The sequence below is a fragment of the Sinohyriopsis cumingii genome, chromosome 17 (genome assembly GCF_028554795.1).
Source record: "Sinohyriopsis cumingii isolate HCF-2022 chromosome 17, ASM2855479v2, whole genome shotgun sequence".
Lineage (NCBI taxonomy): Eukaryota > Metazoa > Mollusca > Bivalvia > Unionida > Unionidae > Sinohyriopsis > Sinohyriopsis cumingii.
The window spans coordinates 13,131,807-13,146,132 of NC_142977.1; the positions used below are offsets into that span (position 1 = coordinate 13,131,807).

Below are 14,326 nucleotides of genomic sequence, written 5' to 3' on the forward strand. Positions count from 1 at the left end.
CACACCTTAGTGTTAACAGTGTTATAATAAGTCTTGTTTAGAACACACCTTAGTGTTAACAGTGTTATAATAAGCCTTGTTTAGAACATACCTTAGTGTTAACAGTGTTATAATAAGTCTTGTTTAGAACACACCTTAGTGTTAACAGTGTTATAATAAGCCTTGTTTAGAACATACCTTAGTGTTAACAGTGTTAAAATAAGTCTTGTTTAGAACACACCTTAGTGTTAACAGTGTTATAATAAGCCTTGTTTAGAACACACCTTAGTGTTAACAGTGTTATAATAAGTCTTGTTTAGAACATACCTTAGTGTTAACAGTGTTATAATAAGCCTTGTTTAGAACATACCTTAGTGTTAACAGTGTTATAATAAGCCTTGTTTAGAACATACCTTAGTGTTAACAGTGTTAAAATAAGTCTTGTTTAGAACACACCTTAGTGTTAACAGTGTTATAATAAGCCTTGTTTAGAACACACCTTAGTGTTAACAGTGTTATAATAAGTCTTGTTTAGAACATACCTTAGTGTTAACAGTGTTATAATAAGCCTTGTTTAGAACATACCTTAGTGTTAACAGTGTTATAATAAGTCTTGTTTAGAACATACCTTAGTGTTAACAGTGTTATAATAAGCCTTGTTTAGAACATACCTTAGTGTTAACAGTGTTATAATAAGCCTTGTTTAGAACATACCTTAGTGTTAACAGTGTTATAATAAGCCTTGTTTAGAACACACCTTAGTGTTAACAGTGTTATAATAAGTCTTGTTTAGAACATACCTTAGTGTTAACAGTGTTATAATAAGTCTTGTTTAGAACATACCTTAGTGTTAACAGTGTTATAATAAGCCTTGTTTAGAACATACCTTAGTGTTAACAGTGTTATAATAAGCCTTGTTTAGAACATACCTTAGTGTTAACAGTGTTATAATAAGCCTTGTTTAGAACACACCTTAGTGTTAACAGTGTTATAATAAGTCTTGTTTAGAACATACCTTAGTGTTAACAGTGTTATAATAAGCCTTGTTTAGAACATACCTTAGTGTTAACAGTGTTATAATAAGTCTTGTTTAGAACATACCTTAGTGTTAACAGTGTTATAATAAGCCTTGTTTAGAACATACCTTAGTGTTAACAGTGTTAAAATAAGTCTTGTTTAGAACACACCTTAGTGTTAACAGTGTTATAATAAGCCTTGTTTAGAACACACCTTAGTGTTAACAGTGTTATAATAAGTCTTGTTTAGAACATACCTTAGTGTTAACAGTGTTATAATAAGTCTTGTTTAGAACATACCTTAGTGTTAACAGTGTTATAATAAGCCTTGTTTAGAACATACCTTAGTGTTAACAGTGTTATAATAAGCCTTGTTTAGAACATACCTTAGTGTTAACAGTGTTATAATAAGCCTTGTTTAGAACACACCTTAGTGTTAACAGTGTTATAATAAGTCTTGTTTAGAACATACCTTAGTGTTAACAGTGTTATAATAAGCCTTGTTTAGAACATACCTTAGTGTTAACAGTGTTATAATAAGCCTTGTTTAGAACATACCTTAGTGTTAACAGTGTTAAAATAAGTCTTGTTTAGAACACACCTTAGTGTTAACAGTGTTATAATAAGCCTTGTTTAGAACACACCTTAGTGTTAACAGTGTTATAATAAGTCTTGTTTAGAACATACCTTAGTGTTAACAGTGTTATAATAAGCCTTGTTTAGAACATACCTTAGTGTTAACAGTGTTATAATAAGCCTTGTTTAGAACATACCTTAGTGTTAACAGTGTTATAATAAGCCTTGTTTAGAACACACCTTAGTGTTAACAGTGTTATAATAAGTCTTGTTTAGAACATACCTTAGTGTTAACAGTGTTATAATAAGTCTTGTTTAGAACATACCTTAGTGTTAACAGTGTTATAATAAGCCTTGTTTAGAACATACCTTAGTGTTAACAGTGTTATAATAAGCCTTGTTTAGAACATACCTTAGTGTTAACAGTGTTATAATAAGTCTTGTTTAGAACATACCTTAGTGTTAACAGTGTTATAATAAGCCTTGTTTAGAACATACCTTAGTGTTAACAGTGTTATAATAAGTCTTGTTTAGAACATACCTTAGTGTTAACAGTGTTATAATAAGCCTTGTTTAGAACACACCTTAGTGTTAACAGTGTTATAATAAGTCTTGTTTAGAACATACCTTAGTGTTAACAGTGTTATAATAAGCCTTGTTTAGAACATACCTTAGTGTTAACAGTGTTATAATAAGCCTTGGAACATACCTGAGCATAAGGTTCCCTAACTTATAAACTTTTTGTTTGTTTTTTTGAACAATGTTTAAACACATCCTTGTTTGAACTTACCTTAGTGTAAGGTTTCCTAACTTGCAAACATTTTTTTTTTGAACAGTGTTAAAACACAACCTTGTTGGAACTTACCCTAGTGTAAGGTTCCCTAACTTGTAAACTTTTTTTTTTTTGAACAGTGTTAAAACACAACCTTGTTGGAACTTACCTTAGTGTAAGGTTCCCTAACTTGTAAACTTGTATTGCTTTCTTTAACAGTGTTAAAATACAGCCTTGTTGGAACATACCTTAGTGTACAGTTCCCTAACTTGTAAAGTTTTATTGGATTCTTTAACAGTGTTATAACACAGCCTTGTTAGACTATACCTTAGGGTAAGGTTCCCTAACTTGTAAAGTTTTATTGGATTCTTTAACAATGTTGTAACACAGCCTTGTTAGAACATACCTTAGTGTAAGGTTCCCTAACTTGTAAAGTTTTATTGGATTCTTTAACAGTGTTGTAACACAGCCTTGTTAGAACATACCTTAGTGTAAGGTTCCCTAACTTGTAAACCTTTGTATCTCTTTAACAGTGTTATAAAGAGAAAGCACTGTCCTTGTTAGGACAGTGACTTTGTTTAACTTTAAAATCAAGTAGTTGTCCATTATTTAACATAATGACTGTATTATCCTCTACTTAATTATTTCAGATAATTCATCAGATCAAAGCACTGTGCGATGCTGAACTCCCAGGCTGGGAAAACTATGGCCCGTTGATGGTCAGTTATATTTATATTTGAGAAGCTTCATAAGATCAGTTATTTTGCAGTAATCTTTATTTTTAAATATATACAAATTCCCACTGGTATATAGTAACAGGTGGATATAGCTATCACTATGTCTGTCTGTCTGTCTGTCTCTCCCTCAATGTATTTGTTTCTGAAACATAATTTGAAAATCATTAAAGACCTTTGAAACTTGTACACATATTATACTAGTGATATTGATGTGCCTTGTGCTATTTTCACTTCCTTATTTTTAATATTTTAATTTTGTCCATTGATGTATTACCCTGTCAATCATTCATACTTTTGTTCTGGTGTAAAGATCCAAAATGATAACACTAGTAATCTAGATATGCCTTGTGCTATTTAGAAATCATTGGTTTAAATAGTAACTTGGTGAGTTGAGTATAGATGACTCCATCTTTTTTATTTACATGTATATTATAATTGATGGGATTATATCATTATTTACAAGTACATGATAACTGATTTGATCATATCATTATTTACATGTTATGATAATTAATGGGATTTTATAATTACTTACAGGTATATGGTAATTTATAGGATTTTATAATTACTTACAGGTATATGGTAATTTTAAGTGTGATAGAAAAATCATAGGTTGTTTAACGGTCTAGCATCTTTCATTGAAACAACAGCCATTGATGAACCATGGTTTGTGTAAGTGTGGAAACATTGCATATATAATCTGTCATTAAAGTGGGATTGGAATGGTCTATGTAAATTCCATTTTGGATAGAATTATGGCCCTTGACAATGAACTTTATATCTTCACATGGGAAGTACTTGAAACTGACAGCTTTAGAACCATTGAACATATTCTGATGCAGTTTGGTATGAACATACACATATACCTCTAAGCAGTTACTGGAGCATATCAACAGTGACTATTATAAGTATACAGATTGGATAAGTATTGTTTAGATAAAGGCATACCATGTTAATCTCTGAGTAAACATTCCATATATCACATGTATTCACCATACTCCAGTCACACTGTCATTCTAACTTGAATGTGTCATTATTTCTTGTTTGAAAGTAAGGTTGGTTTTTATTGTTATTGGAGTCATTCATTTGCTGGATAGTGGAAAAAGTAGCTGTGCAGTTGAAATGGTAGTCAAGTGAACCTGGGTTTATTTTAACATTGTTATGTATATTTGATTTAATTTATGCTTGATTTAATTTGTTTATTTGTTAGCTTTAAAAAAAAAAATTTCATTTCATTTCATGCTATTGTAATTATAATGTTTTTTACTGGAATTTGACATTTTCCAGAAATTAGTTTGACCTGTTTGTTTCATAAACACCTGATATTAGAAACTTTGTATCTAATTGCTGACCTAGTTCCTGACCTTGATTCAGAAATCAGTGAGTTGAAATAAACAACTTTTTATATATTTTTTAAAAAATTATTATTCTTTCTTAGTGTAAGATCATAGAATGAAATCAAGGCCAAACTGGGAGTATGTCATGTTTGGCATGTAATGCTTCTTTGTGGTTCTAGAAATATGATCATGTGACCCTCATAAGGGAATCTGTTTTGCATCTTAAATTAGTGTATAACCTTTTTCTATAGAGAATTTAGTAACTTGGGCAATAAACCATTAACACTTAAAGGTGTTTTGTTGTGACTAGTTTGAGTTGAAATTCTATTTTATGGAATTATTGATTCTTTTTCCTGGAAATATTTAAGTGCTCATACAGAATTCTTGGACAAAGACATTTATTGAAATTTTATTTGGAATTCAAAACTGGAATATTATTTTCTGTGGTTCAACAAGGTTGACACATCAGGACAACACTGACCACAGCATATGTCATTGTCCTCCATCTTGGATTTTTTATCAGGACTCCAACTCAGATTCATTTAGGATTTTTTATTTCAAGGACTTCTATTTTTTTTAATTCTTGCATTATTCTTGGATTATTTTTGGATTTGATTCATAAAACTATAAGTTCTTTTTCTCATTTTTACCTGTTTTTCTATGGAAATAAAATATTTGTTAAATTTTACTAGATTCTTGTCTTCACCCTTTTCTTGTTACTGTTTTAAAGAGTTTAAAACGTAACAGCATACATGAAACACTGCAGCTAAGATTGAAAGTAAAGTTCATCTCTTAGAAGAATTATGAGTTGTATTCTTTTTCATACGGGTCAGGGGTCATTCAGTATTAAAAACTTGTTTCTAAAAGCAGGCAAAGTTTTGGCTCTTGGATCAAAAAGAATTGCTATGTACAGTTTCTTTTGATTTCCTGTTTATCACATGCCTCTGGCTCTCTTTTGATCTCCGTGATTTGAACAGCAATCTAATCCGGAGATTGATTATCAAGAGTGAACAGCTGTTTCCAAGTCTCATTTATACAGTCAGGTCAACCAAAGAGTCAGTCCTCTGTTTTTTTTAGTCAGATGTCTTATCAGTAGTGACATTAATATTTTGTCATAGTACACAAAACTAATTAAGATCAGTGGTTATTTTAAGTATGTGATGAATTAATTTATCGAATCGTTTAAGTATCTAATAATTTTATATGGAACATAAATCTGGCAGAGAAGAACATAAATGTATATTTTATGATTTTGTTGAATGATGGACATAAAATAATAATGATAATAATAATAGTAATAATAATACTAATAATAATCATGGTATTTGTTCAAACAAGTTTTCAGTATTGAAGTGTTGTTTGTGTATTTCATATTTTCAGAAAGACAGACAGGTCCTAATTTGGGCACATCAGAATCTGAAAGAACAAGTTAGTATCAAGTAGCAGATGTAGATTTCTGCCATGCCTGCAGAGTGTAAGCAGGACATGGGTATTACCTTTCCAGTGTAGACAAGACATTGGTTTAACCTTCCATGTAGGCTAGACATAGGCATGACCTTTCCAATAGATTTTTGTTGTTGTTGTTTTGTCGTTGTAGGAATAAAGCCTGAAGTTTTTGCATTCTTTGAAATGTCAATACAGTGATCTTTAAAATTTATGTGTGCATTGATTTTAATGATCATCATGCAGTGCCAGCAGAACTAGGTCACAGTGACCAGCATTTCATACTATGATGGCTCCTTGAAAATTTTGCATTAAGTTCCAGTTCATTGGATATTGCAGTGTAGGTGGATGTTAAAGGTACTTATATCTATTGACAGAAACTTTTTTAATGAAACATGTTTTGTAAATGTCAGATAGAAACATATTGAATTAAAACACCAAAGAGGTTGAATGTTTGTAAATTTAGCTGTCAGGTAGAAATATATTGAATTAAAACACCAAAGAGGTTGAATGTTTGTAAATTTAGCTGTCAGGTACAAATATGTTGAATTAAAACATCATAGAGGTTAAATCAAAGATGCTTACCACAGAAAAGTGCAGGATATACCCTGCTTAGCAGATGTCACCTGTTGTCTCACCTGCATAAGCATGGTCGCAATAGGTATAACTTCTGTGGAGACAGTGGTATTGGTATCAGGTCAGATACATTGGGTAGGTGGGGTGTGACAAGTACAGGTGCCATGCAGGCTCTCTGGAACATATGATCAAAATAAAATAGTTTGCCTTGCAAAATAGTACAAATATTGTGATGATAGCTTTATATCAGTAGCACTGTTATGACTCTAGGTCTTAAATTAAGTAACAAAAAGAAGTGAAACCAGCAATTTAATTGCAATCAAAACATTATATATTTCTCTACAATACAAAGTGAAAATTCAAGAGACAGTATTGTGAATGAAATTCCAAATGTCCTATCACTAATCCAGAAATATGAAATGTTCCAAATGAATTCCACTAGTCTTGAATGTCCTGATATACTACAGTGATGTAGTCCAGATTGTCATTGAATGAATTCACAATAATTCCAATATAATGTGTTAGTGGGCACTTAGTAATTCCAACAAATATTTAAATAATTCCTCACAAATCATAATACAACTGTAAAGGATTCCCACAAACTCATCTTAAAACAGGAATTAATTATCCCTTTTATACACATTTTCACTTAACCTTGATGTGAGTAATTTTAATGGAAAATTATAATCAAATTGCAGACAAGTACGTTTTTAGAATATTCTAAGCTCATGAATGACCTATTTATGATCTACAGTCATGGACAAATATTATCTATGTAAACATTTTGTTTACAAATGACCATTATTTTAAAGTACATTCTGCAGTAATGGACAAACATTAAATACACAATATAACTTAAATATAGATGACAGTAGTTACAAATATTGTGTTGTGACTTTATATAAATAGCACTTTTAAATATTGTGATGATAACTGTATATCAGTAGCACTTTTATGTATTGTGATGATAACTGCATATCAATAGCACTTTTAAATATTGTGATGATAACTGTATATCAATAGCACTTTTACGTATTGTGATGATAACAGCATATCATTAGCACTTTTAAATATTGTGATGATAACTGTATATCAATAGCACTTTAAATATTGTGATGATAACTGCATATCAATAGCACTTTTAAATATTGTGATGATAACTGTATATCAATAGCACTTTTACGTATTGTGATGATAACTGTATATCAATAGCACTTTTAAATATTGTGATGATAACTGTATATCAATAGCACTTTTACGTATTGTGATGATAACAGCATATCATTAGCACTTTTAAAAATTGTGATGATAACAGCATATCAATAGCACTTTTAAATATTGTGATGATAACTGTATATCAATAGCACTTTTAATTATTGTGATGATAACTGTATATCAATAGCACTTTTAAATATTGTGATGATAACAGCATATCAATAGCACTTTAAATATTGTGATGATAACTGCATATCAATAGCACTTTTAAATATTGTGATGATAACTGTATATCAATAGCACTTTTACGTATTGTGATGATAACTGTATATCAATAGCACTTTTAAATATTGTGATGATAACTGTATATCAATAGCACTTTTACGTATTGTGATGATAACAGCATATCATTAGCACTTTTAAATATTGTGATGATAACAGCATATCAATAGCACTTTTACGTATTGTGATGATAACAGCATATCAATAGCACTTTAAATATTGTGATGATAACTGCATATCAATAGCACTTTTAAATATTGTGATGATAACTGTATATCAATAGCACTTTTACGTATTGTGATGATAACTGTATATCAATAGCACTTTTACGTATTGTGATGATAACAGCATATCATTAGCACTTTTAAATATTGTGATGATAACAGCATATCAATAGCACTTTTACGTATTGTGATGATAACAGCATATCAATAGCACTTTAAATATTGTGATGATAACTGCATATCAATAGCACTTTTAAATATTGTGATGATAACTGTATATCAATAGCACTTTTACGTATTGTGATGATAACAGCATATCATTAGCACTTTTAAATATTGTGATGATAACTGTATATCAATAGCACTTTAAATATTGTGATGATAACTGCATATCAATAGCACTTTTAAATATTGTGATGATAACTGTATATCAATAGCACTTTTACGTATTGTGATGATAACTGTATATCAATAGCACTTTTAAATATTGTGATGATAACTGTATATCAATAGCACTTTTACGTATTGTGATGATAACAGCATATCATTAGCACTTTTAAAAATTGTGATGATAACAGCATATCAATAGCACTTTTAAATATTGTGATGATAACTGTATATCAATAGCACTTTTAATTATTGTGATGATAACTGTATATCAATAGCACTTTTAAATATTGTGATGATAACAGCATATCAATAGCACTTTAAATATTGTGATGATAACTGCATATCAATAGCACTTTTAAATATTGTGATGATAACTGTATATCAATAGCACTTTTACGTATTGTGATGATAACTGTATATCAATAGCACTTTTAAATATTGTGATGATAACTGTATATCAATAGCACTTTTACGTATTGTGATGATAACAGCATATCATTAGCACTTTTAAATATTGTGATGATAACAGCATATCAATAGCACTTTTACGTATTGTGATGATAACAGCATATCAATAGCACTTTAAATATTGTGATGATAACTGCATATCAATAGCACTTTTAAATATTGTGATGATAACTGTATATCAATAGCACTTTTACGTATTGTGATGATAACAGCATATCATTAGCACTTTAAATATTGTGATGATAACTGCATATCAATAGGACTTTTAATTATTGTGATGATAACTGCATATCAATAGCACTTTTAAATATTGTGATGATAACTGTATATCAATAGCACTTTTACGTATTGTGATGATAACAGCATATCATTAGCACTTTTAAATATTGTGATGATAACAGCATATCAATAAGACTTTTAATTATTGTGATGATAACTGCATATCCATAGCACTTTTAGGTATTTTGATGATAACTGCATATCAATAGCATTTATATAATGACATGTATTGTGATGATAACTGCATGCCAATAAAGCTTATAGCATCATACAAGTATTGTGACATCATTATAAGTGCTGTGATAACTGCATATCGATAGTACTTGGGTAATGACATCATACAAGTATTGTGACATCATATAAGTGCTGTGATAACTGCATATCAGTAGTACTTGTGTAATGACATCATACAAGTATTGTGATCATGACTGCATATTAATAGCACTACATTTTATATCATGTTTTCATATTTGTATGTTTTGACTGGTTTATTTTGACATTGTCAAAGACAAGATGACAAAAACAAATGATGTCTGCATATATTTTAATGGTATCAAGGCTTTTTAGAAATTACAATTTTTTTTCTGGCAATATGTCTGTTTTCTTTTCAGCAAGAGCTGTTGGAAATATTAAACATATACTGGAAGGACTTTGAAGTACATGTGGATAAGTTTCTGGATTTACTTGAAAGGTTTAAGGTATGAAGACTTTCTTCAAAAAATGATAGCATTAATCCAATGTAATTATTACATTATCTTATTGAATGATTGATTTTTAGCTAACTGATGATAGGGTCCTGCATCCATTATGCATTGTCCATCAACAATTGCCATTTTCAACTCATCTCAAAAACCATTTATCAGTGATCCAAATTTCTACAAATTAGGCTGACTTATCATATTACTAAAACTATACAGTGGGTATTTGAGAAAGCTTGCCAGTAGCTTCTTGTGGGTCGGTGGTTCTTTCCAGGGTTTTCCCGGGTTCTTCCTCCACCATTAATACTGGCTGCCATGTATAGCCTATCTTGCGCTGAAAAATGACGTTAAACCCCACAACAACAACAACAACAACAACTAAAACTATACAAACCTTTAAACGACTTTAAAAAAAAAAGTTGAACATAATTTGTCCAGATTTGACAAAGCATTCAGACATAAATCCCTTTCTTTTTAGATACATTACCTGAACATCAAGTGCCTCACAAATCCCACCTTTCCCAGTGAGAAAGGCATTAACTATGTCTTTTGTCTCTTTTCTTTGTGTCTGGTTTTTGAGACCGAAGTCATACATGAATGGTCTCCCCTGGGTTAATAGGATTGGTGCCTTATCTCATTATTTGTCACTTACTGCTTCTGCTTGTGCATGGTCAGCATGTTGTCTTTAGAGACCTTGTAAATACCTTTAGAGACCTTGTAAATACCTTTAGAGACCGTGTAACTACCTTTAGAGACCATGTAAATACCATTAGAGACCTTGTAAATACCTTCAGAGACCTTGTAAGTACCTTTAGAGACCTTGTAAATACCTTTAGAGACCTTGTAAGTACCTTTAGAGACCTTGTAAATACCTTTAGAGACCTTGTAAATACCTTTAGAGACCTTGTAAATACCATTAGAGACCTTGTAAATACCTTTAGAGACCGTGTAACTACCTTTAGAGACCTTGTAAATACCTTTAGAGACCATGTAAGTACCTTTAGAGACCTTGTAAATACCTTTAGAGACCTTGTAAATACTTTTAGAGACCATGTAAGTACCTTTAGAGACCTTGTAACTACCTTTAGAGACCATGTAAGTACCTTTAGAGACCTTGTAAGTACCTTTAGAGACCTTGTAAATACCTTTAGAGACCTTGTAAATACTTTTAGAGACCATGTAAGTACCTTTAGAGACCTTGTAACTACCTTTAGAGACCATGTAAGTACCTTTAGAGACCTTGTAAATACCTTTAGAGACCTTGTAAATGCCTTTAGAGACCTTGTAAGTACCTTTATTCCAATGATGTCTCTCGTCTAACTTAAGTCTTGCCTACTACAAAATGAACAAATTGGTCTTCCACACCAAAATCCCCAAGTTCCAGGCATACACATTCCTTGACATGCACAGAGATGCTACCAGGCTGCAGGATTGTGGGTTTCCCACAGTAACGATTGCTAGTGATGCAACTTCTTAAAACCAATGGTGGAAACTCATCAGTTCAATAGATGCTTATGTTAACCTTCAGCTTGCATAGAGAGATGCATTCCTGTTCACAACCATGCTCAAAGACAACCACAAGGCAACTACAAGGCAACCGCAAGACAACTACAAGGCAACGACAAGACAACCACAAGGCAACTACAAGGCAACCACAAGACAACCACAAGGCAACCACAAGACAACCACTAGATTTCATCCTTGGCATACAACCCTCTTTATGATTGCTACATAGGGGAGGTTATAAAAATAGGCTGCCAGTGAGGCAACCCTTGCAGGAGATTATAAAGATATGCTGCCAGTGATGCAACCCTTGTAGGAGGTTTTAAAAATAGGCTGCCAATGAAGCAACCCTTGCAGGCACAGCAACATGAAACCCTACACTCATTTCTCAAGAGGAACTCCACTAAGCCATTCCAAAGGAGGAATCTCATCTCCAAACTTTGCTCTTAAGCAAGATTCCCAGAGCAAGAGATGACACAGTGCTGCAAGGTGACAAGGGACCAGATTCCCAGAGCAAGAGATGATACAGTGCTGCAAGGTGACAAGGGACCAGATTCCCGGAGCAAGAGATGACAAAGTGCTGTAAGGTGATAAGGGACCAGATTCCCAGAGCAAAAGATGACACAGTGCTGCAAGGTGACAAGGGACCAGATTCCAAGGGACCAGATTCCCAGAGCAAGAGATGACAAAGTGATGTAAGGTGACAAGGGACCAGATTCCCAGAGCAAGAGATGACAAAGTGATGTAAGGTGACAAGGGACCAGATTCCCAGAGCAAGAGATGACAACAGTGCTGTAAGGTGACAAGGGACCAGATTCCCAGAGCAAGAGATGACACTGCTGCAGATGTGACAAGGACCAATTTCAGCCCAGTTTCTGACTTCATTGACTTTCATCCTGCATGCTCATGCCACCTATTTTTGTCACCCTGCTTGGAAAAAGAGTTCAACGGCTCACCATTTAAACTCCTCCAGGAAGGATGCTTGAGATTGTTCACAACACAAATGCCCATGATTAATCCAACTAAGGATAAGGACCCAGAGATTGGCTTTGTCTGGTCAGCTTTTCCTGGATGTTTACCTGCATATTCCCATTCACAGGTCTTCCCAGAATCGCCGAGTTTAACTCCTAGAGATGCAGCCATTAGGACAATGCCTTCATCCCTAATCAAACTCTCTGTACAGCATCCTCTAAATACACATGGTGAGTGTCTGATGATACAAAGATACTTATTTCCATATTTCTGCTTTTTTTCATTTTTAAACAAGGACAGATCCAATTTTATTATGTCCTAACCTTTACTCATCATGAAATCTGTTGCACTGGCTTTCTGAATCTAGTTTTTCCTCCTTTAGGATCCTCTATTTTCTTGGCAAGTTGAATATCAGCTAGTGAACCATGCAATGCAGCTGCAGATCTTCCTGCCCTGGGCTGCTTTTATATATCCCCATTTGATAATCTTTCTGTCACAGTGGCAACCGAAGCTTTTCCAGCTAGACCAACTCTCAGAGCTTCTGAACCAATGAGACTCCATCTTGGCACATTGGAAGTCCTTTCATAGAATACATTGAGCTGTGGAAACCTATATATACAGTGGAGCCTCGTTAATCCGGACTCCGTTTATCCGGAAACCTTGCTATCCGGACATAATTCAAGGGGAACGTAATTCCTAAACGTTAATTTGCTCCGTTTATCAAGAAATCCGTGTTCCGGATCCGGAATGTCTGTTTTAGCTAGTCGCCGACGGGGATGTTAATAATTAAATAAACACACTGGGATCAAATCATCTACGCTTTTTGACATAGCATATGGTAAATAAATTAAGTGTGTCATTAAACCTCTTTGTTGTTTACCAGTTGTATTTAACATTCACAATTTATTGTTTCTCTACAAATACAGTTAATTGATTTAAGTTTGGACAGTATAGGGCTTCATATCAAAGTAAAATGTGGACGTCAAGTATCAGCTCATTAGCAACAATAACAGCTGTAAAATACGACTGATAAAAATGACTGCATTTTATTAGTTTACCATAACGCATTTAACTGCGAGATATCAGTTTGTATTCGTTGTACATTTTACATAAATTATGGTGACACCATCAAGCAAGCATAGACAAATAGAGATACCGGCCAGCATAAAAAAGATTTGCCAGCACAAAGATCACCCAAAAGCTACCATTCAAGATATATGCCAGCATATTATAGCTTACTCATCCATAGACATTGGCAAGTCGACAGTTGTAGACAACATACAAAACAAGGACAAATGGTTTCCCGTACCTGCCAACTCAGCAGACCTAACCCGTGCTTGCCACGCCAAATATCAACAAGTCGATGATGCCTGTCTTCATGTGGTTCTCAGACATGTCGGCCAACCACGCCGCTGTCACCGATGAAATGCTCATTGCCAAGGCAAAGATACCCGGAGACCAACTTGGCATCACTGACTTTGCCTATTCTCGTGGTTGGCTACAAAATTCCAAGAATCGGCAGGGCATCAAATGTAAATTGTATGAGGGAGAAGCAGAGAGTGTTGACATGAACAAAGTGTTAATTGTCTAAACTTGTATTTATTTTACATGTATGTACAATCGCATGTTATAATAATTTGAAATAAACACACGTCAATAGATGTATTCATTAATTTATTTCAACCATTATTGAATATACAGTACATTTACAGCTAGCATATACATGTAGATGTATACGGTGTGATGACATCGTAAAATAAAAATGTGCATGATTCAATTATCTGGAAAACTCGTTAATCCGGACATATTCATTGGGAACGCATGTGTCCGGATTAACAAGGCTTCACTGTATATGGATG

At 33.0% G+C, this 14,326-nt stretch overlaps 1 protein-coding gene across 1 annotated transcript in view; it reads left to right on the forward strand.

The window, feature by feature from the left end:
• The window catches only part of LOC149777774 (nucleoporin NUP188-like), a 175,908-nt gene that overhangs the window by 23,083 nt on the left and 138,499 nt on the right, over nucleotides 1-14,326 (forward strand). Inside the window, exons 8-10 of the mRNA XM_089938808.1 lie at nucleotides 2,994-3,062; nucleotides 5,798-5,845; nucleotides 9,906-9,992. Of these exons, the coding sequence (XP_089794934.1) occupies nucleotides 2,994-3,062; nucleotides 5,798-5,845; nucleotides 9,906-9,992 (204 nt within the window). The remainder of the gene's footprint in view (nucleotides 1-2,993; nucleotides 3,063-5,797; nucleotides 5,846-9,905; nucleotides 9,993-14,326) is intronic.